Source organism: Pleurodeles waltl, chromosome 3_1 (assembly GCF_031143425.1).
Source record: "Pleurodeles waltl isolate 20211129_DDA chromosome 3_1, aPleWal1.hap1.20221129, whole genome shotgun sequence".
In the NCBI taxonomy this organism is placed as follows: domain Eukaryota; kingdom Metazoa; phylum Chordata; class Amphibia; order Caudata; family Salamandridae; genus Pleurodeles; species Pleurodeles waltl.
The window spans coordinates 1,438,563,167-1,438,588,043 of record NC_090440.1 but is presented as its reverse complement, the minus strand read 5'-3'; the positions used below and the strand labels follow the sequence as shown (position 1 = coordinate 1,438,588,043).

Here is a 24,877-nt window from a genome sequence, read left to right as displayed (position 1 = left end):
TCTTTCGAATCTATCGTCAAGATACTGTACAGCATGATCAAAAGAGACCGAGGGGGAAAAAAAACTCAACGACGCAGCCCACGGTGGTGCCATTTTGTGGCGGTGTACATGCAAAATGACGCAGAAGCCATTGTTTTTATTTACAGATGGATATGCAAACAAAAAACACATTAAGCAGAAGTATTTAGAAAACGCATTATTTTATTTATTCATTCATTTTTTAACACAGTTGGGAAGCAATTTGCTGCTTGGTCTCTCCCCCCACCAAAATCAATATATATTTTTAATTAAATAAACGATAGTGGGGATGGAGAGGGCAATGAAAAGCTGGTGGAGGAGGGGTAGGATGTGAGGAAAGGCGGGGGAGTGGAAAAGCAGCACACAAGGGAGAGGAACATGGGGTGGGGGCAAGAAACTCACTCACGAAGGATGAAGTGAAAAAACGGAGTGGGGGAAGCCCAAGGTGAGAGAAAGTGGCACAGGGCCTGTGGGACTGACAAGGCCATGAGGGAGACAAAACGCATGCACGGTCATGGAGCGCATATCTTAAAAAAAAAAAAAACTATAAAAAAATAATACAAAAAACACGTTCCTAAAGTGAACTGTTGAAGGACAGAAGCCAGTCAGTCATAGAGTAAAGAGGATATGCTCCATGTAAAGGAGAAACACAAGGGTAGGTCGCTCCCCCTGTCGCTGCAGCTCCACCAGCCCAGCCTCCTGAAACCTCCAAGCAAGTCCTGCGAAAATACAGTAAGTACCCCCCGCCCCCACCCCCCCGGCCCAGCCCTTCGCCCTGCCCCGCGCTACTCACCTCCTCTCCTGCTTCTTTCTTCATCTTTGATCTTCTTCTGTGCTCTTCATCTGTATTCTTCATCTGTATTCTTTCTTCCCTGCACCCCGTCCTGAGTGTTCTTTCTTCTGTCTTCATCTGTGTTCTTCTTCTGTATACTCCGTCTGTGTTTCTTCCTTTTCTTCTGCACCGCGACCTGCGTGTGCTTTCTTCTTCTTTGTCCTTCTCTGTTCTTAATCTGTATTCTTCTTCTGTGTACTTCATCTGTGTTCTTCTTCTGTGTACTTCATATCCTCTGCTTCTCAGGGCTCTCCTCTTCTGCCGGACTCCTCTTCCTTGAATCTTCTCTCCTCCTCTTCTTTACCCTTCCTCTTGGATCTTCTCTCCTCTGTTGTTCTGTTCTGGACTCCTCGCTCGTCTTCTTCTTTACCTTCTCCTTGGCTCTTCTCTCTTCTGGACTCCTCGCTCCTCTTCTTCTTTACCTTCTCCTTGGCTCTTCTCTCTTCTGGACTCCTCGCTCTTCTTCTTTACCTTCTCCTTGGCTCTTCTCTCTTCTGTTCTTCTGCTCCTCTTCTTCTTTACCTTCTTTCTGGCTCTTCTCTCTTCTGCTCCCGACTCTTCTCTCTGACCTTCCTCACTCCCCTCCACCTCTGTAACCCCCCTCCCCTATCTTCCTATCTTTTCTTCCTAACTCCCCGCCACCTTTAACCCCCCCTCCCCTATATTTTCTCCCCTCTACCCGACCCCCCCCACCCTCCGCTTTCCCGCCGCCACCTCCTGCTCGCCCCGCCCCCCCTGCTCCCATTCGTCGCCCCACTCCCGCCCCCAGCTGACCTCTCCTCCCCCCCTCCTCCCTCTTGCCTATGGCGGCCGCTCCAAAGGCAAGCCCGTCTGCTCCCATCCGCGCCTGGACTGCGCCCAGCGCCACGACCCCTGGCCACCAGCACTCCCAAACCCCGCAGCACCGCTACGACCCAGTCACCCTCCACGCCCTCAACCCGGGGCACTCCAGCACCTGCTTCCAAGCCAACCCGAAACGTACCCACGGACCCTTCGTATGTCGCACCTGCAAACTCACCTTCCAATGCGAAACTACCACGCCCGCCAGCCCACGCGCAAACAACCACCTCAAATTCATCCTGATGAACGCATGCTCCGTCCACAAGCACGCCGCTGAACTATGGGACCCCCTGGACTCCACCGCACCGGACGTCGCCTTCCTCACTGAGACCTGGATGAACGCCTCCTCGGCCCCAGACATCACCATAGCCATCCCGACGGCTACAAGATTTCCATGAGAGACCGCACCAACCAAGTAGGAGGAGGAATCGCCATCGTCTTCAAGGACTCCATCAACGTCACCACCTCCACAGACGACACCCCCCTCGCCGCCAAACACCTGCACTTCCAGATCCACACAGACCCCAGGACCACCCTCAGAGGAACTCTCATCTACCGACCCCCTGGACCACTCGCCCTCTTCAGCGACTATCACTGACTTCAGCTCCCCACACGCCCTTGCCTCACCGGACTACATCCTCCTCGGTGACCTCAACTTCCACCTGGAACAGAACAACGACCCCAACACCACCGCCCTGCTCGACAACCTGGCCAACCTCGGTCTCAAGCTACTGGTGAACACCCCCACCCACATCGCCGGACACACGCTCGACCCCATCTTCTCCGCCAGCAACCACGTATCCTTCAGCCACTCCTCCGCTATACACTGAACCGACCACAGATGTGTCCACTTCACCTTCCAACGCGAGACTCGCCACCTCCGCACACAACCCATCCCACGCCGACAGTGGAACAAAATCCCTGAGGAACAGCTTCTCTCCACTCTCAGCGACAACCAACCCACCTTCTCCTCCGACCCCAACGACGCAGCCCTCAGCCTCACGAATTGGATCACCAACTGCGCAGACAACCTCGCTCCCCTCAGACGCCTCCCAAGACAGACCAACACCAAAAAACCCCTCTGGTTCACGGACACCGTTAAGGAATCAAAGAAAACCTGCTGCACCCTCGAGAAAGCCTGGCGCAAGGACCACACCGCAGACAACATGACTGCCCTCAAGAACGCTACCCACGAACACCACCAACTGATCCGCGTCGCTAAAAGAAATTCCTTCACAGACAGACTGGACAAAAACAGCCACAACAGCAGAGAACTCTTCAACATTGTCAAAGAGCTCTCCAACCCTAACGCCAACGCCATCACGCCCTCACAAGACCTCTGCAACTCCCTTGCCACCTTTTCTATCGTAAGATCACCGACCTACACGACAGCTTCGGACACCAGACCCAGCCAACCACCACAGAACCTACAACCCCAGCCATCACCCTCGACGCCTGGACTCACATCAACACGGAAGAGACCAAAGCAACTATGAACTCCATCCACTCCGGTGCCCCCTCGGACCCCTGCCCACACTTCATCTTCAACAAAGCCGACAACATCATCGCCCCGCACCTCCAATCCATCATCAACAGCTCGTTTTCTTCTGCTACTTTCCCCGAAAGCTGGAAACATGCTGAAGTCAACGCCCTACTGAAGAAACCTACAGCGGACCCAAGCGACCTGAAGAACTTCCACCCCATCTCGCTCCTCCCCTTCCCGGCCAAAGTCATAGAGAAGACCGTCAACAAGCAACTTACCAACTTCCTTGAAGACAACAACCTACTCGACCTCCCTCAGTCCGCATTCCGAGCAAATCACAGCACAGAAACCGCCCTCATCTCAGTCACAGACGACATCAGAACCCTGATGGACAACGGAGAAACAGTCACCCTCATCCTCCTCGACCTCTCGGCTGCCTTCGACACCGTCTGCCACCGCACCCTAATAACCCGCCTCCGCTCCATCGGGATCCAAGGACAGGCCCTGGACTGGATCACCTCTTTCCTCTCCAACTGCTCACAAAGAGTCTACCTCCCACCTTTCCGCTCGGACCCCACCGAGATCATCTGCGGCGTCCCACAAGGCTCCTCGCTCAGCCCGACTCTCTTCAATGTCTACATGAGCCCCCTCGCCGACATCGTACGCAAACACAGCATCACCATCACCTTCTACGCCGACGACACTCAGCTGATACTTTCCCTCACCAAGGACCCCACCAGCGCCAAGACCAACCTGCAAGATGGAATGAAAGACGTCGCAGACTGGATGAAACTCAGCCGTCTGAAACTGAACTCAGACAAAACGGAGGTCCTCATCCTCGGAAACACTCCGACCGCCTGGGACGACTCCTGGTGGCCCACGGCCCTTGGCACCACACCGACCCCCTCAGACCACGCACGCAACCTCGGATTCATCCTGGACCCACTTCTCACCATGACCAAACAAGTCAACGCCGTATCATCCTCCTGCTTCCTCACCCTCCGCATGCTCCGAAAGATCTTCCGTTGGATCCCCGCCGACACCAGAAAGACCGTGACCCACGCCCTCGTCACGAGCCGACTGGACTACGGTAACACCTTATACGCAGGAACCACCGCTATACTCCAGAAACATCTGCAGCGAATTCAAAACGCCTCCGCCCGCCTCATCCTCGACATACCCCGCAACAGCCACATCTCCGCCCACCTAAGACACCTGCACTGGCTTCCCGTCAACAAAAGGATCACCTTCCGTCTCCTCAGCCACGCACACAAAGCCCTCCACAACAAGGGACCCGAATACCTCAACCGCCGCCTCAGTTTCTACACACCCACCCGTCATCTCCGCTCCGCCAACCTTGCTCTCGCCGCCATCCCCCGCATCCGCCGCACCACGGCGGGTGGTAGGTCCTTCTCCTACCTGGCAGCCAAGACATGGAACACCCTCCCCTCCAACCTCAGAACCACCCAGGACCACTCCGCATTCCGGAGACGACTCAAGACCTGGTTCTTCGAGCAGCAGTAACCCCTTCTCCCTAGCGCCTTGAGACCCGCACGGGTGAGTAGCGCGCTTTATAAATGTTTATGATTTGATTTGATTTGATGCTTGGTAACATGGAAGAAATAAAGCCACTGAATAAGAAACTGGCAAATAAAAGTGACAATAAAGCTAACCAACAGTAAGCAAAGGACAGGCTGTAGGTCCCTGCAAGTTCACAATCAACCCACAACAGGCGTTTATCAACCAGAGCAACGTAACACACCATGTTGTGGTCAGTTTGGGGTCTCACAATGCTGTCCAATGAATGTTTGTCTCGATAGGTCAGAGACTCTTCTGAAGCCAAGGGGCTCCTGGTCGCAGAGGCAGTAGGAATGACAGAAAATACAACATACAGTTTACTAGATGCTTTTCAGAATACAAAATGGCCAATAGGTGGTCATCAACATTTACGAATACTCTCTCTAGGAGTGTAGTACCCACAAGCATTCACCTCATTCTAGAAGACAAGACTACTCACCCTTTATTTGAGTCAGATCAAAGCCTTTTTCCATTGCAAGCTTCTTTGCCAGAGGACTGACAAACACTCGGCCTCTTGGTGCAGTGGGAGGAGGAGCAGAGACGGGTGCAGCAGCTGGGGTTGCTGCCAGAAAAGGAGAAGCCTAAAAAACATACCATACACACAAATATTACAAAGCAGAAATCAAAAAGCACCCGACATATGGCAACTGAAAGGACAGAATGAGTTCTCAAATAGCACATCTTTCAACCTCGAACTCAGCAGCGATCAATTAGATGATCTATGTCATTATTGATTCAATTAGTGGGCCAATTTATAAGCACAAAGAACTGGAAAAGTAGCAAAACTTAATTTGCTCTACCTTCACTCTGTCGATTCCATCTAAAGTTTTGAAATAATATTCGGAGTAATATTGAGGCCACAGGAGAATACCTGAAAATGGCGGAATAGCAGCCCTGGCAATTTAGTCGGACCAGCCCCCAGGGAAAGAGTGGGTGTGCCAGTGTGAAGCCCTGCTGCTTTTGTTACTTGAGGCAGATATTGCAGCACCGCTGCAACACCGGCCCCCGTAATACCAGACCCCACCGCTGCAAAACAGGCCCTGCCTGCTAGAGCAAACCTGGTCAGATTATTGCTTTTCATGGCAAGTATCCAAGTTCATACCATTCTGAGAACATGTGGCTTCATTATAAACGTTCTATGACAAAGGTCTGGTAGAGATCAGTTCCAACGTAGGTGACACCAGTAGTGGTTTTTGGATAAAATAATTTGCTTTTACATGTACGTGTTTGGGTACAGTGGTTACAAGGGTAAAACACTTTGCAAGTAGTATGAAGGACATGATAATAAACAAACAAATATACAGTGTACAAATACCCTAAAGCATCAACGCACATCTCTGTTCATAGAGTAAAATCTGAATTTAGACACACATTAAAACTAAGCAAAAAACATGTATAGGAGATCGGACAACACCACATGCAGAAGAAAGTGTTCTACACTCCACTGATCTTTTTTAGTATCACTGGTTGTCCTGTGGCCTCAAAGAACAAGACTTGACACCTGCTGCTGTTGTCTATAAACAGCTCATGAAATGACAACTACTCCATGTTACACTCGATCTGCATGATTTTGCTCCCTTGTTGGCGGACTGGGGGAAGGTGTGCGGTGGGCGGCAATGTGTGGGGGAGCGGCTGAGCAGACAAATTGGTGACTCCAGTTCAAACTTCGCTCCGCACGCCATTTGCATCCACTGTCCCATTTGCAGTGCCACAGTTTCCCTGCCTGCTCCAAGACAGTAGCTCTGACCATTACTCATTATGAGGGCCACAGTCCCACTCTCCCTAATTGCAACAGGAGAAACAACAGTGCCAGAGATGAGCAGCGATGTGTCCAACACCCGTGAAAAACATCTGTACAATTCTTTATATGCGCATCATTCCTCTATTTTGTTCATTTTACTTCAGCTCCGATTAGAAAGTTCTGAGAGCAGTATCTAAATTCTGCATAAAATGTAAAGATTCGCAGTACAAGTGGCATCCTGAACACATTCCAGTCAGTCACTACAGCAGACCCATGTTTAAGGGACATTTGATATAAACTTCGGTGCACTGTACATTAGGTGGCACCTTTCTCCGTACAACTGTTCGCCACCACAGATCAAGTATCTTTTTTCGACTTCTAATCACGCACTTAATAAAGTAGAAGCAAAGCTGAACACGAACGTTTGTGTAAACTGCAAGGTCAAGAAAGAGAACTAAGGGAATGTATTAAAAAATGTGCAATTCAATGCTCTTGGAAAACAGTTACCATTTAAATTCTGTAAATTTATTTGCATAACTGAGTAATTTTCTCCAGTAGAGCTTTCAAACTCTTGGTAATGGGAGGCAGTGATATTAGAAGTATGATGACAAATCACATTTTGTGTTGAAAGAGGTTTTTTATGATCCTGCTCCGAGTTGTACGTTCCATCATGCCCTTTCCAGAAGGACTAAATGTCACCCCGAAACTACAGACAGACACAACTTTTAAATCACATTACTTTGTCATGGAAAATATAAAATACATCTAACAGTGTGTATTTCTAACAGGGTGTCCCCCTAATTAATAAACATCAAAGTAAGCTTAACAAACAACACAAACGAAAGAGCAATGATAAGGCACTTTGAGTACATCATTATTTTTAATTGATCAACTCTGCCTGAAAGAGGCTAGAAATGCATGCAAGCTTTGCTAAACTATTGTGCAACTTTAAATCCCACTTATCTGAGGCATAATTTATTAAAACACGTTTGATGCATGCCAAACTAAATAAAAAGTCATTTAAGTGCACCGGCAGGAATATATGTCCTTGCGTCAGTGCAAATTGACAATGTTCAGTAATTCACATGAGTTTACAGAAGTGGTGTTGGAAACCGTACACCTGGCAAGGTTTTGTGATTTCCTTTTCTGCATAAGCAAATAAACACGCTTACATTTGGCTATGCGAAAATATACCTGACAATTGAAAATTAACTTTCCTAAAACCCCATTGTCCCCCGACCATGAAAAAGGTTTTACTTCAGCCACTGTCAGGAGGAGTAAGTTTCCAACCTTGAACAAAGTAGAAAGAGACTGGAGAGAAGATGATCAATACCCTTCCACATGTAACCTAGTGGGTGTGCACACACTCGCAAGGCATTCGAATCCTGAAACTACGACTTCCCAACTAATTCCAGTTATTTTAGGACCCGGATTACAACGTGTACAGTAGAGACAGGGTGGCAAACGTATACCCGTAAAATAATGATAACACCCCTCCAGAAAAGGGAAATAGCTATTCTCTATATGGAACGGCGAATAAGCATGCAGATCCTGTTTCACGGGGTTGTATTCTGCACATCATTCTCTTTTTGTGTGGATGGGGGATAGAGTTATTATCACGAACATTTATCCCCTGCCAGATCATGAGGTAAACGTGAGTACGAGGGTTCTACGAGGTGAGGAGGAGGAGGAGGAGGGAGGCAAAGGCGGGGAGACTGTAGTTTGGCAGGGGGGCATTACATGCTCACTGTGTGCTGTGGCTGATGGCTGATTGGGGTAACGAAAACTGGTCCAGGATGCAATGTAGCATGTTGATGAAATTATTTTACTGCCCAGTTTTCTAACGGGTCAAATGGTGTCTTCTGTTCCACACCCAGTAAACTGGCTGCTGGAACAACGGTCCATTCATGCTTGAGCAGTGTTGAATGAGAACGGTCTCTAAACTAACGTATGAAAGTTTAATTTCTATTAATGACACAGAGGCAAGGATTATGCTTTTTTCCATGACTTTTTTTTAACCTATTTAAACACAGCAGCCATATGACACCTGAAAGCGAAAAACAAACTACCGATGGCTTGAAGCCTTGGGAACATATCAATACCCATGCAGAGTAAGAGTCAACATCTTTCGTTGCGCGAGTCAAGGTCCAAACTGTTATTATTGATCTTATTCAGTGCCCTCCGAACCGATGAAACAAAAGAGGCATCAGGATCAATCTTCAATGTCCAATAAACTAGTGAGAGCGAAAAACAACCACTGCAAACAGCGTCATGTCCAGAATACAGTGACCAAACATCACATTGTATACAAATTATTTTTAAAAAAAAATTAAAAAAAAACAGTACCTACTTGTAAGGATTGGTTCTTTATAGAAGAAATTCGATGGGTGGGATAATCCTCACCTCAATGTCTTTAATAGAACAAACTTTTGTACACATTAGTTAGGAACAATTTTCATTCTATGTCAGGACCAGAGGAGAGGATTATGCTACTTCAAAGCTTGCTCACTACCACTTGGGCCATATCCTGCACCAGCTTGAAGTAAAATCTCTTAAATATGGAATCTGAGGGCCAGCCTGCCGCATTCATGATGTCCTCCAGAAGCACCCCCAAAGTAAAGGCTTTAGAAGCCATAGCTACTTTAGTAGACTAGCCCAAAGGCGTTCATATCAGTACCCACTTATGCATCACCAATCTGGCGATGGTGGAGGCAGAGATTGCCGCATGCAGTTTACACAGAACAATCAGGAGTGGTCTCTCTCAGAGAGGTCTGAACTCCTCAGATATTACCTTGCATGCCTGGAGACATTGTACTATACATAGTTTTGCGGAGTCAAGAAAAGCCAGGTAAGATATAGACCTGGTATTTGACCTTGTTTATCTGGAAATTGTAAAGGATACCCCAGAGCAGAAATAATTCTGGCTGTTATACCCAAAGCTTGGACATCTGAGGATTCTAAGCACAACAACATGGCCAGCTCCTTAAAGCTCCTTACGAGAATAAAAGCCTATTTGGTTACCAGGATAAAAAAAAAAACAAAAAAAGAGTCAGTACCCGGTTGACATTCCAAAGCACTGAAAAACACAGAATCAGGGGAAGAGAAAAACAGATTCCTCTGAGAAGCAAACACACAGAGGGAAGTTCCCCCACTGGTGGTTTTCCACTGGGTCATCGCCCGCCGAGATGGAAGAGCAGAACGCATTGAGAGATCAGTAGGCCATGCCCTCCGCTGCCAAGCTGGCAAGAAAATTGAGGATCTGAACTACAACCGTGACCATGAGATCCCCTCCCCGCTGCAGACACCAACATGACCATTGAGTCCAGGCTGACTTGTTACGTTTGATCGCACGGTCAGCCCATGCACTGGACAAAAGCTCTTCAGCTTGTCGCAAGAGGCCAGGGACCGACCACCATCTCTTGAAATCCACCAAGCCATCAGGGTTAAAGAGCCCTCAACATCATCTGATGTAGAAGCTGATCCAGACTGAGGAGCAACTGAGGAAATTGGGGGAGTAGAGTTGGAAGAACCAGAAACGAGACCGGACATCTCTAGGTAGTAGAGTGATCAACTCCACCTCCAATTATAGTTGTCGGATCTGGGCTGAGGCACGCGTTATCATTGCAAACGGGAAACGTGTAGCCCTTTTCCTGAGCCCAATCCTATAAAATGGCATCAGTTGCCACTGTGAGCAGAACTGGTCTCCAGCTGAAGAACCTCGGAAGTTGGAGTCCAGGCTGGAAGCAAACAGGTCCACTGAGAATGGATCCCAACAAGAGTGCAGGGTAGCAAACATTTCCAGATGAAGCTTTCAGAGACTGGCGTCTCAAAGTTGACGAGAATGCCAATCTGCCACCTGACTTCCCCTGACTGGGAAGGTACTCCACAGTTATCGAAATCTAGTTCTGTAGGCAGTACTGCCAAAAATTGGTTGCCAGGTCGGAAAGGATCTTGGCTCCAACCATCCGACTGATGTATCGGATTGCCAAAACATTGTTCATCTTGAGAAGGACACACAACTGGATCCTGCCTTGTCCAGCAAGAGACAGCAAAGGGACCTGCAAGGAGTTCCAAGCAATTAGTGTGTAAAGTCTGCTCTAGAGGAGACCACGAACTCCTGGTGGGAAAAATCTCCACATCTTGCGCCCCAGTCTAATCTGCTGGCGTCAGTCTCTACGACAAGGTCTGGGGAAGAACCAATAATTGCTCCCCAATTCCATTCTTCCACGTGAGACAGCCACCACAAGAACTCTTCCCTGGCCTCATCCAAAAGAACAATCATCTCAGAATAAGCAAGGCCCTTCCGCAGATGAGTCACTGAAGGGCCCGGTAGTGGAGAGAGTCAGGAAATATGGCCTGAATGGAGGAAGATTGAAGTCCCACAAGGCGTGTGACTTGTCTCAACGACGTCTGGGGTTTCGACATCCTTCTTCTCAATTTGCATCTGATTTTTGTAATCTTCCGAGAAGGAAGACATAAAGTGGATCTGGTGGAGTCTATGACATACCCCAAAAAAGGTTGCCTTCCAAGAAGGAACAAGGAGGGAGTTTGCTTTGTTTTATCATGAACCCCAAGCGCTCCCGAAGATCGATAGCCGACTGCAGTTGGTTCGCAAGCTGGCGAGGGTTCGGGGCCATTAGGATCATGTCGTCCAGATAAATGATGAGGCGCATCCCCTGCACCCGCGGGTGTTCCACCACTGAATCGAGAACCTTGGTGAAGCACCAAGGGGCGAAGGAGAGCCCGAAAGGTACACTGGACAACTCAAATGCCTGCTGGTGCAACAGGAACTGGAGGAACCGTCGGTGGGGAGGGAAGATCAGAATGAACAGGTAAGTGTGCTTTATATCCAAACAAACCATTCAATTGGATAGTTGTAACATCCCGCAGAACGTGGATCCCTTCCATTTTGAAATGGCAGTAAACCAGCCATTTGTTAAAATCTCAAAAACTGATGACCAGACGCTTAACCCCCCGCTTTGTTTACTAAAAAGAAGTTGCTGATAAAGCACTGCAGGTGGACTGAGGTGTACTGAATAGCCCCATTTGCCAAGAGGGGGTGAAAGTACTCATCTAGGAGATCTGCCTCCTAAGCAGAACAAGCATTGGCAAAGCCAACAGGTTTCGCCTATAGGAAATCTACAGGCTTTGTCAGTTTTTTCAGCCATGTTGTACAGCAGGACAGCTGATGATGTGTAACATGGCTGAAAGAAAAAAAAGAAAAAATGTGTTATATTATATATATATATATATATATATATATATATATATATATATATATATATATGTTACTCACCCAGTAGACATCTGTTCGTGGCATGTAGTGCTGCAGATTCACATGCTTTGCATAAGTCCGCCATCTAGTGTTGGGCTCGGAGTGTTACAAGTTGTTTTTCTTCGAAGAAGCTTCTTCGAGTCACAAGACCAAGGGACTGCTCCTCTAGGTGATAGCGCGCATGGACATCGAGTCTTTTGTTAGATTGCTTTCCCACAGGAGAGTGAAGTAAAGAGTGAAGAAATGTATAGGTACACACACACATATTACATAAAGAAAAGAAGATGTCAATGCAATGTATATACATATTTACATAAAGAAAGTCCTACAGGCTTTCGGGGAGGACGCATGTGAATCTGCAGCACTACATGCCACGAACAGATGTCGACTGGGTGAGTAACATTTTCCATTCAATGGCATGTGTAGCTGCAGATACACATGCTTCGCACAGACTAAAAAGATGTCCCCTCGCAAAATAAGCGGTAACTTGCCAGTATGCGTTAGAATAGTTTGAAATAGTATTTTAAGCAATGCTTGACCAACATTTGCTTGTTGGCCACATAACACATCCACACAGTAGTGTTTGGTAAATGTGTGTGGGGTGATCATGTGGCTGCTTTGCAGGTACCTTCCATTGGTATATTTCTTAAAAAGCTCCTTTGTTTCTAGTAGAATGTGCTTTAGGAGTTACTAATGGCTGTCTTTTAGCTTTTAGATAGCAAGTCTAAATACACTTTACTATCCATCTGGCTAACCCTTGTTTTGAAATAGGATTACCCTTATGAGGTTGTTGAAAAGCCAGAAAAAAAGTTTAGATTTTCTGAAATCTTTTATTCTATTTACATAATACATGAGAGTTCTTAACATCAAGAATGTGAAGAGCTCTTTCAGCAACTGAATCTGGCTGTGGAAAGAAGACTGGCAACTCCACTGACTCATTGATGTGAAATGCTGAAACTACTTTAGGCAGGAATTTTGGGTTTGTCCCAAGTACTATTTTATTTTTGTGAATTTGGAAGAAAGGTTGTTCTAAAGTGAATGCCTACATTTCACTAACTCTTCTTAAGAAAGTAATTGCTACTTGGAAAGCAACCTTCCATGAGAGAAATTGAAGAATGCAAGAATACGTGTGTTAAAATAGTGGACCCGTAAGTCTTGTGAGCACGATGTTAAGGTTTCCAGGCAGAAGCTGGTGAAGCTATAGGTGGAATAATTCCTTTAACGCCTTCCATAAAAGCTTTTATGACGGGGATCCTAAAGAGACTATGCTGTCTGTTGTGGAGGTCAGCAGCTATTGCTGTTAAATGAATTTCAATAGATGAGTATGCAAGATTTGCTTTTTTGTAAATGAAGCAAATAATTTCCTGTACTGATGCTTTAAGTGAATCAATATTTTTGGGTTGACAGTATTATACAAAACGTTTCCATTTAGCGGCATAGCTCTGTCTGGTTGTAGGTTTTGGTGCTTCTTTTAGAATGTCCATAAAGTCTGTTGAAAGCTGTAGATATATCCATACTCTATGATCTCAGGAGCCAAATCGTCAGGTTGAGCATACTGGGAATGGGATGTCCGATTTGACCTTTGTTTTGAGTTAATAGGTCTGGTCTGTTTGGAAGCTTGTGATGTGGAACTACAGACAGATCCAACAGTGTTGTTAACCACTGTTGACATGCCCACGTGGGAGCTATGAGTATCACAGTGAGAGAGGTATGACTGATCTTGTTGACCAGAAATGGAATTAGTGGGAGAGGGGGAAAAGCATAAGCAAATATCCCTGACCAACTGATCCAGAGCATAGCCCTTGGATCGAGGGTGTGGGTACCTGGATGCGAAGTTTGGGCATTTTGCATTTTTGCTTGTTGCAAAGAGGTCTATGTCTGGGGTTCTCCACATGTGGAAATATTGTTGAATCACTTGTGGATGAATGTCCCATTCGTGTATTTGTTTCTGTGTAAGAGGTCTGCTATTTGGTTGCGTATCCCTGGGATATACTCTGCTAGTAGTTGAATGTGATTGTGAATTGCCCATTTCCAAATTGTCTGTGCTAGAATGGACAATTGAGATGAGTGTGTCCCCCCCCCTATTTTTGCAGATAGTACATTGTGGTCATGTTGTCTGTCATAATCAACACTGTTTTGTGTGTGATCTATGGTTGGAAAGCTTTGAGTGCTAGGAACACTGCTAACAATTCCAAATCGTTTATGTGATAAGTTTGTTGTATTAAGTCCCATTCCCCTTGTATGGTAAGGTTGTTGAGATGGGCTCCCCAACTCATCATTAATGCATCTGTTGTGATTATGGTCTGTGGCACAGGATCCTGAAATTGCTGCCCTTTTGATAAGTTGATGTGATTCCACCATTGCGGAGAGTAGTAAGCTTAGCAGTCCAACAACACTAGATCGTGAAGTTCATCCTGTGCCCGAGACCACTGTTGCGATAGACACTGCTGTAGGGGTCTCATGTTTAGACGTGCATTGGGTAATATTGCTATGCACGATGCCATCATTCCCAAAAGTTTCATGATAAACCTTATTGTGTAAGTGTGATTGTATTGAAGTTGAGATATGAGATTGTGAAAAGCTTGAATTCTCAGTGGGTTTGGGTACGCTAACGCTGATTGAGTGTTCAGAATTGCTCCCAGATACGGTTGTATTTCCATTGGTTGCAGATGAGATTTCTGGTAATTGATTGTGAACCCTAGATTGTGTAGGGTTGTCTACTGTGTGTGTGGCTGACAGGTTTGAATGGTGCTGGCTTGTATGAGCCAATCGTCCAAATAAGGAAAGACATGTATATGTTTCCTTCTGAGGTATGCTGCAACCATTGTGAGGCATTTGGTGAATACCCTTGGTGTGTTGTTACTCCAAAGTGTAGTACCTTGAACTGGTAGTGCTTGCATGCTATCACAAAACATAGAAATTTGCGATGTGCTGGATGTATGGGAATGTGGGACAAAGCATCTTTTAGATTTAATGCTGTCATGTAGTCTTTTTTTTGTAGCAGGGGAATGACGTCCTGAAGAGTGACCATGTGGAAATGCTCTGACAGGATGTACCTATTGAGGGGTCTGAGATCCAGGATTGGTCTGAGGGTACCATCCTTTTTTGGTATGAGAAAATATAGAGAATATACTACTGCCCCTTGTTGGGATGTAGGTACCATCTCTATTGCACCCTTGAATTGAAGTGATGTTGTCTTGTTTTAATAAAAGTAGGTGTTCCAGAGAAAGCCTGTTCGACCGAGGGGAAATATTTGGTGGCGTAGAAATGAGTTCTAGGCAATAACCTTTCTGGATAATTGACAACACCCATTGATCTGTTGTAATGTTGTGCCATTGTTGGTAGAAATGTACCTGTCTTCCTCTCTCAGGGGATGGATCCTGTGTGGGGATGTGCCGGAAGTCACTGTTTGGTTGAGATGGAGGAACCTATTGTGGTGGTGGATTTACAGCTACTTCTAAAGTCATTTCCTTTGTAAAAGCCTCTGAAAGAACCTCTGTTGTAAAATTGTTGCCTTGTTTCTGTTGGGATGTGGACCTCTCTGAGGTTGATGGTTTAAAACCACCTCTGAATTGGGGCCTACATAAAGTTCTCTGAGTAGGCGTAGTGTAAAAGGAACCCATGGCCTTAGCTGTATCAGTCTTTCTTTAGTTTCTCTATGGTGGTATCTACTTCTGGGCCAAATAAGTGCTGCTTATCAAAAGGCATATTGAGTACAGCCTGTTGTATTTCAGGTTTGAACCCTGACGTTCTTAACCATAATTGCCCTCTAAAAATCACACTGATGTTGATACCCCTTGCTGTTGTGTCTGCTGCATCTAATGCAGATCTAATTTGTTTGTTCAAGATACCCCGGACCTCAGTAACTATCTTTTGTGCCCTTTTCTGGTGTTCTGGTGGAAGGTATTGTAATAACTCCTCCATTTCATCCCAATGAGCTCTATCGTATCTGGCTAACAGAGCTTGAGAATTTGCAATCTTCCAGTGATTAGCAGCTTGAGTTGCTACTCTTTTCCCCGTTGCATCAAACTTACGACTATCTTTGTCTGGGGAAGAGAATCCCCTGTGGATTGGCAATTTGCCCCTTTCCTTGCTACACTGACAGGTATAGAGTCAGGTGGCAATTGTTGTGTAATGAAAAGTGGATCTGAAAGTGCAGGTTTGTTCTTTTTGTCTACCCTTGGTGTGATAATTCTAGCCTCACACTCCTTGAAAATGCAGTCTGTATGTTTAAGCATGCCTGGGAGCATGGGTAGACATTGATACACATAGACATGTGAGTGGATGTTATTGTGTTGATGAAAAAAAAAAAAAAAAACATCCTCAATGGGATCTGTATGCAACTGCACGTTGTGCTATGTAGCTGCCCTACCTATAACCTGATTGTAGGCAGTTGGGTCTTCAGGTGGAGATGGCCTAGCCGGGTATGAATCAGGATCATTGGAAGGTATGGGACCTGAATCACATAAATCCCATGGATCTACGTTGTGATGAGTATCACCTAATTCATCCCCATGTGGAGATAGGGGATTGTGGAGAAAACTGTGTAGGCGAAGGTGGTGGTGGTGAAGCAGTAAGTAAAGGAGAATGTGGTGATGAAGGCTGTTGTAGTGCCTTTGGTTGCTCCTTATGCTTAAATATTTTAGCAGGTGGAGGCCCAGCTTCTAGAGTCTCTTGGAAAGTTAAAATTCTCTTTGTGGTAGGTGGAGGAGAAGCAATAATCCTTCCCGTGTCTGTGTATCTGGATTTTGCACTGCTTAGCGTTCATTCCTTCCAACATGGGCCTTATTTCCTAAGACTCCGTGGAAGTTGGAGCATATTTTCGACTCACTGGTTTTGGCTCTGAAAGTCTGGAGACCGAATGTTTTAGTCGGGTCGAGAATGTCAGCTCCGAAGTCGATGGCAGTTTGTTCGGATCAGAGTTGAAAGGCTCTGCTTTTCGTCTTGATCCGAAACAGGTATGGCATGATGTTCGGTTGGCGCCAAATGCACTTTGGTCTTAATATTCGGTGCTGAACCCGAGGTTGGTCATCCGCATGTGTTTTTCAGGACTGTCCATAGCCGGCAAGTAGTGATGGACCCTAGAAAAGTGCTGAAGTATTTTTGGTTGTGTTTGGGTGATGTGAAGGGGCTGATGTACTCACGTACTGTGCCACTGGAAGAGATTGGCTGTCCCCATCCGAATCTCATTCCGAATGGAAATTGCAGCTTGAGCGTGTTTTTCTCCGAAAATGTTGGGGTTTGTTCCGACGACTTAGACGCCATCTCCAACCAACGTGCTCTTCGATCCCTAAGAGTTTTCTTCGAGTGGAAGGATCGACACGCTACACAGCTTTCTTCTCTGTGATCCAGAGAAAGACAGAGGTTGCACATCGAGTGTTGATCGGTGTATGGGAACTTGGCATGACACCAAAGGCAAAAACGAAATGGAGTCGATTCCATCAGGCGGACATTGTTCGACAACCACAAGTCGAAGTAGGCCCAAACAGCGCACGGTCGCCGGAAAGGGCGTTTAATTGACCCCGACGATTACAATCGGATCAAATAGAAGTGAGAAAAAGTGATTGAAAACTATACCAACGCTTACAGAGAGAAGTTCAGATAGTGCAGAACTGAGATCTACCAGAGCGAGAGGTAACACGCCCGAATCAGACAGCAGAAAGAAAACAATCTAGCAAAGGAGTCGATGCCCATGCGCAATATCACCGAGAGGAGTCGTCACTCAATCTTGTGACCTGAAAAAGCTTCTTTGAAGAAAAATAACTTTCAACAGTCCAAGCCCAACACTAGACGGCTGACTTAGGCAAAGCATGTGTATCTGCAGCTACACATGCCATCGAACATATATAATGAGTTCAAAGACAGCTGTCTTACAGCACTATTTTATCTATACCTTCAGCCATGTTGTGCAGCAGCAGTGCTAATGTACAGCAACACCAGCATACAGACTCCGGTACAAGTGCAGGCAACACACCCATCCAGATTTGCAAGCTTGTATGGAGAACATCGACATGCCTGGCATCCTAGTTACCAGCACACCACCACTTGATGCGATGCCAAAGCAGCTGTCTGGAAAAGCAAGAGCACCTTTACAGGAATGGAAAAGCTGAGAGAATCGTTCCACCAAGAACTGTGTGTACACTGGGTAACAGTTGAACATGTAATCCACTTTCTTGCAGATTTATTCCACAGAAGCATTATCCTGCCTAGCTATCTCATCGACGAGCGGAGATAACCATGAATTCAAGTAGTGGAGGGTTGAGTTATGTCCAGCACAACTCCTTTGGGGAAGACAATGCATGCTTCTGCGGAGACAAAAACAGTCAACAACTGGAACGAGGTGGCTGCACGACTACGTCTTAAGTCTTTGATTGCTTATCGCACATGAACACAATGAAACAATCTAAATGTAAATTAAATCGTATCACTTTAATAAGCCCCCAGTCCTTTTGTGATACATTCACACTGAACAAGCCAGGTCAGGCCTAAATTAATTTCCTGTATGTTTACTGTGTTTCCTCTCTTTGCAACCCACTCCTGGAACAGAAAAGAAAAAAAAAATCATCTGAGCATGAGGTGCCCGTTTAAGTGCACATCCCTCTCAAGGGCTTAAGAAAACGAATTTTGCAGTGCACTATTGAAAACCAAATGATGTCTGTGCTAATGAGGGGCATGCAAGGGGTGCATCCATTACCGTGCCAGGAAAGGAAAGAAAAGATGCCACTGAAACGGAAAGAGGTAGAGGTTTGGCTTAACCTGCGGGCCAGAAGAGGACACAGCTCTATGGTCTGCATCAATACAGGCCGAAGCCACACGAGGAAGCAGCATTCAAGCAAGAGGCTTGTCGGAACGTCTGAGGATCGCCGAATTATGGCATTATTAAATGGTAACTGTAAAAACCAAAGGATGGCCAGTCACCTAATTTAGTATAAGTCCAACATCCCGAAAAAAAGAATAGTTTTTTTAGAGAGTAATGAGTTAAGCACTCCAGTGAACCAAGTTATTCGACGTTCTCTAGCAGAGTCTCAGCTGGAGGTTTGCAAGCAGGAAAATACTGTTCAGTAAACGAATGTGGTTTGTTTACCTTTGAGATTTACAGCTGCTCCGGATGAGAAGCCAATGTATAACTTTTTCCACACAAGAAGCTGTAAATTTTGTGTTTTATAGCTAAGCAAGAGCTGCTCATTTCAAAAATGTAATTGTGTGTTGCTTGTAGCAGCATTATAATGCGCCACATACCTATGTGCGGCATTGGAGCACATTATTCAATGGTATGAGGTAAGCAACAACAGTAGGTGGGGACAAAATGAACAAGCTCTCACTCACCTTTACATATAGGTTTTGGTGCTCGTCCGCGTATTTGGAGTGTGCAGGGAGGACACTGGAAGACCTCACTTAAGCACAGCGTCAGTCTGGGTCCCTAAAAACTAGTGCCGGTGAGTGCAGTCCTCCAAACTGTAAAGGTGCTGCATGTTTCCACTAAGACCACTTCCTCCTTCAGCTCCGTCCCGTCAAGCAGGCTGACCCAGCACGTTAAAATCACCAATGAAGCTCATCTTCACTGGAGGATTCTTGCTAAGGTGACATGATGGCTAGGCACGTAACAAAAGCCGGAGACTGAAACCGTCGGACCACAAGAACAGCACTTGACTGGTCTCCACCTTTCTGAGTCCTGTGCTGCATTCTAGGCATACCAGAGTGTCACTTGACGCATGCCTCAATGGATTTCTATCCACTACAGAAGCCCTGTGCACTTCACAGCTTTTACACTGTAAGGCCAGAGCAAGCAGGCGTGAGTGCCACGAGTCATTGTGACAAATGAGGAGAGGAATACATGCCAATATCGTGCAAGATGTCGCACAATTTAAAAAAGAAGTCTGTTGAGAAGCATGCGGCCACGGAAGGGCAATGGCTGCCAACCACTGGCTGTCACCCAGAAACCGTACTTGGTCAAGGCTCCAAGGAACAGCAGAAGAAAAAGGAAGTGAACCTTACTGACATGACCCAGACGCTACTGACCAATAAGAAGCCCGAAAATGCGAGTGACTGGGAAGCTTACAAATGGTAAGTATGGGGGTGAGTTCTAAGCTCATTTTAGATTTCTTTTTTGTTAGGAAAAGGACTTTGCAAACGTATGCTGTGCTGGCAAAACCTAAAAACGGATAGGGCGATGGGCAGACTCTTGAGACAGGGTACCAATGAATTCTATTTGGAAACCTTGTACCACCTGAAATACCCACGCTTTCACTGTGAGATTCCTCCAGTTGTAGATACAGTGCTAGCCTTCCTCTCATCCGTACCATCGAACAATAATGAATACTCTCCGGCACTGGCGGGGTTGGACTGTCCGTTGAAGCTCTGCCCTAGTACTTCTCACCCCTGGAGGGGTAGAAATTGGTGAAGGGTGTCTGGTCCTGGTAGCAGCTTCACTGGGACCCTTGACTTCTGGAGAGAGTTTGTGAAACACCACGGTCAGTCAAGCAGCCCTTACCACGACCGGCCCCTTGGAAAACGTGGGCAGGGGAAACCTTTCTAATGGACGACTAGGCTTTGTCCATTTAATTAAAGGTATTAACGAATTTGCTCAGTTCTTTGATAAAAGGTTTCACAAAAAACACACCTATAGCCCACCACCCCAGCCTCAGAGGATGCAAGGTGCCAAAGCCTCGGGTCCACTTTGATTAAAAATAGCGATGCCTCTCAGTGGCTAGGGCACAGTTAGCGCTACCCAGAAAGATAACTCTGTGCCCATCCCAAGAGGGTCTCAGGAGAAATCAGAGCCCCCGAAGACTTGTTGTCCTCCACCATGTCCAATATCTCTTCAGGGGCCCAATGGAATCCTGTAACCTGTCCTGGCAAGTGCACCAGGACCAATCTCTGAGTCTAGATCCTGGATTGGGGTAGGAGAAGGGCCTCGGTCCCCCTGTGACCCTTGGGGAACAGTGGTGCACACGCTCTCTATCTGCTGCACCAGACGCTCTTCCAAAGGACCCATGGTTTCCTCTACTTCTCTAAATACAGAAGCATCCACTGCCTCACAGAATTAATGGTCCCAGTATACATTGAAGAGGGGATCCCCCTTTGGGGATTCATCATTAGAGGATGCCACAACAATAATCAACAGGAACTGTAGGCAGTGAAGGAACTTTCCCAGTTTCAGATACTACGGGAACAGGACGCTGCATCTCATAAAGCAGTCAGGGAGCTGACAATATAAGTGACTGGGATAGGGGAGCGGAGTGGGGTTTAGTCAATGTTTACTGTGGGCAAAGCTGCACTATAAAGGGCAGGGCCTGGGAACATTCTTCCTGTGTGCTATATTATTGGAGTGTGGCCTGGGACTGTGTCCCTAGTTAGAGGCATGTGCAGCTGATGCGATACAGACCCCCATGGGGCGTACTTCAATATATCAACGTACTGACGTTGACTCACAGGGCGTCAATGTTGTCACGCACACAATACAGACCACCCTCCCCTGCTTAGCAAGGGAGGCAGATCTCCAGGCCAAGGTTCCTACGTTTTGAGAAGGCTACGCAGCACGCTAGTCTTGCTCCAAATGAGGAGAAATGACAAAGCTGTGTGTCGTGTGCCTAGCGCAGTCAAGTGACTGGTGTCACCAAAAGGGTGGCGGATCGCACCGCTTAGCCGCACTTGAATTAAGCCGCTAAGGAGTTCCTGCAGTGAGTTAAACTACTGTGCACACACATCTTGCACACAAACCAGTAGAAAGCCAGGAAACACTCTTCATGTGCAGTGGGGAAAGAAAATAAGGCAGAAACGTGACGTATCTTGATATCAAAAAACTAATAACGAGGCGATCATGAGGGCAAGGATGGACTACCTCAGCTGTGGTTTCCCTTGATTGGACAACGTTGACTGTTATTCTGCACTGGCTGTTGATACATTCCCAAGACATTTTGGGATCAGTGGTTTGTTTTTTGCTTTCAAATGTTATAGGACATAAAATGGCTGCAGTTTAAATGAGTTAAAATAAAAGCGAAGAAAGAAAGCATAATCCTCGACTCTGGTCCAGACATAGAATTCCATATTGGAAGTGTGCTGTGCTCAGCTCACAATCTGAACCTACGTAGATTTACAGAAATGTGGCAAAATCATAACCTTCCTGTAATTTCAAATCCTGACCTGGCATGAGCCGTAGCATAAATTAGAGAAGGTAGTCTTGACATTTTATATAATGAGAATGCTACCGTAATTACCTCTCAGCATGGCACAATACAAGACAAGTTATGTTTTTTTATTTTTTTTTATAGGACAAGTAGATTTCAGATGCATCCCATCCCTTGAATAGATACAAAGATTATAATATCCTGCACCCGTGATGATGTTATTTCCAATGTCATCAATGATGTAACTTATTCAACATGTCATGAGTGAGGTCATAAGCAGTACACTGCAGGAGTGCAAGTCACAGTTATCTCACTAAACTAGGGTGATTTTCAGAGATTTTCAATTTTTTTGTATAATTTCAACATCTACCTACAAGGTCCCTTAAAACTTTGGTTTTTCAATGAATTCAGTTTTTTTATTTACCATATTATGTATTCATAAATTGTAACTACTTCAAATAGCCAAAATCTCCACAAATGACACCTGGTGCGCTCTATCACTGGTTCCTATGCAGTACAACATTTGTCGTGTCAGATTACTAAAAAGATGTTCCCAACTGTGTGATATGTGTAGAAGAGACAGAATGCAAATTGTTGGAGGGTTTATTTTTTGTGTTTTTTTTTTTATTACAATAAGGAGCCAGTTGAACACTGGAAAATGGCACACTCATGCTGGAGTCGTGTTGAATTCCTAAGTCTATGTGTTCAAGTGACGCTTTATTGCTTTTACCAAGACGTGTTTGTTTGTCTTGTCCCAACTAACAACTTTTACAGTAGGCAGCAAAAGACTGCAACTTTGAATCCTCCTCCTCTACAACCTTTTTTTCTGTTGCAAGATGTCTGTAGGATCAGTTTTCAACTCTTCCTTTTTTTCATCTGGAGAACTCCTCTGGTACGCAGCCTTGGCAGCCTTATATCAGATGTTTCCACAGCCGTGAAGCACCCATTAAGTACGGCCAGCACTGGCCAGACTGGCCCCTCTGCAGCTCTCGATTGCAGATGGTGTGACACTTCGCTGATTCGTGTTTTTTTGGCAAGGTGGTTGACTAGGGCCTAGTGTTAGTCAATGTAGTGGAGGTTGTTGCAACCAAAATACCTTCTTCATCGTTGATATCAGGAGCAGCAGTAGTCATACTCACTTCAGTAGTCAATGCCTGCTTCTCTGTAGTGTCTCCACATGACATGATGGCTTTGGGTTAGTTTTCACAAACCCAGCTAATCTGAATTAGCAATCTCAAAGGCTATTCAGGGAAATGTGTTTCAGCTTGTCTCTGTAGCCTATTGACAAGTTTTCTGACGACTGTTTATTTTGCAACCAATCAGTTGGTTGTTTTCACTTTATTTTTTGACCTCTCATAAGGAACTGTGTCATTCGAGTAGGGCCTTTACTTCTTTTTCCGTGGAGTTTTTGCAAAAATTGAGTCAACTAAAAAAGGGCTTCCTTTGTTTACATGTTGGAGTGTGGGGTGCTTGTAACAGTCTCTAATAATGGTAAAATTTGAAGTTGTTTGAGTATATTTCTTAGTTTTTCTCTTTTTTTTTTATATTTTCTGATACCAAAGTACCATTAATCCATAGTAAAGCACCTCTAATTGGTTTCTGTATCTTTTACAGTATTACTCTGCTAATTTCTGTGGCTTAACCGCCTCTCCACATAGCCTCTGCAATAAATTATGTATATATATCTCTCTTCAGGGAGTGAGGTATACAAAGGTCAGGACACCCGGGAGGTGCAAGGAGACCACAAATGTCCATTGTGTGTGAGGTCTTCTGTATCGGAGAAGGAGAGAAAACTGTCTGCTAAAACAGTGACTTGCAGCTTACAGAAGAAAACCTTCAGCTAAAATGCAGAAAAAAATAGACTTTAGGCACCTCAGGATGCAATAGTATCTGAATGCAAGGCATTCCTGAGAGATTAATGCTGACAAACGACACCGGTACGAAGACGAAGGAACCTCTGTGTCATCTTGACCCTTTTAGGACCCAACACCTCCAGGATCCAGTGTTCTGGCTGCTGTCCTCCAGAGTGACAAAGGACACTCTGACCTCTATTTTTGGCACTGCTGGCCTATATTGTTTATTCTGCCATAAAGTTATTAGTATTGGTGAGCAGACTTATCCAGCTGGAAATAATGAAGTTCTAGCGCTCCAGGCTAGTTGCAAAAATAATTTTGTTTTACTACAAGTTAGAATGCTTGGATTTTTTTTTTTAGTTCTCCCACCACCACCATAAAAAAGTATAAATAAAAAAAATAAAAAAAAAGTTCAATCAATGGCATTTGTAAAGCGCATGGTTGCTTTGACAGAAGCGTCACAGCGCTCAAAAGCAGACACTAAGAATGACAGCTGGTTTTACCAGACTCCTTTTGGGCAAAGAACCAGGTTTTTAATTCCATTCTAAAGCAGTTTTCGGACTCGGCCATTCGAAGTCTGAATTGCAAAGAATTCCAGAGCTCTGCCGTTGCCACCGAAAAAGGTCTCCCACCACGAGGGACTTTAGCAAACCTGGAGATATATATAAGTTGAAGGTGGCTAGATCTCACCGGATGGTACCTACCAAGTCTGTTTCTCAAATAACGAGGACCATTGCCCTCCAGTGCTCTAAAAGCTAAAGTGATGGCCTTAGATTGAATCCTATTTGCCGCGGGGAGCCTACGGAGCAGCTTCAATTGAGGTGAAATGTTTGTCGGAAAGGGACCCACTGTATTAGCCTAGCAGTCGCAGTTTGTATGATCTGGAGTCATAGATCAAGAAAGCCAGAAAACCCAGATAGAGGCTGTTGGCATACTCCAGGTGAGATGTCACAACAGCCTAGTCTGGCAGCAGATGTAGCAGCTTCCAGATTTATTTAAGCTTCATAAAAGAGGTTGAAGAGATTTGTTTAGTCTGAGCCACAAAGGAGAGGTCGGAATCAAATACAATGCCTAGTTTTTTCGACATTCGGGCCGGCACCAGGGGTGGGTCCAACTCAGCTGGCCAGCAG

The 24,877-nt window shown here is 45.7% G+C and overlaps 1 protein-coding gene across 1 annotated transcript in view; it reads right to left on the bottom strand.

Moving 5' to 3' along the window:
• DLAT (dihydrolipoamide S-acetyltransferase) overlaps positions 1–24,877 on the bottom strand; it is a 153,764-nt gene that overhangs the window by 67,967 nt on the left and 60,920 nt on the right. The window contains exon 7 of the mRNA XM_069224986.1: positions 5,191–5,332. Coding sequence (XP_069081087.1) covers positions 5,191–5,332 — 142 coding nt within the window. The remainder of the gene's footprint in view (positions 1–5,190; positions 5,333–24,877) is intronic.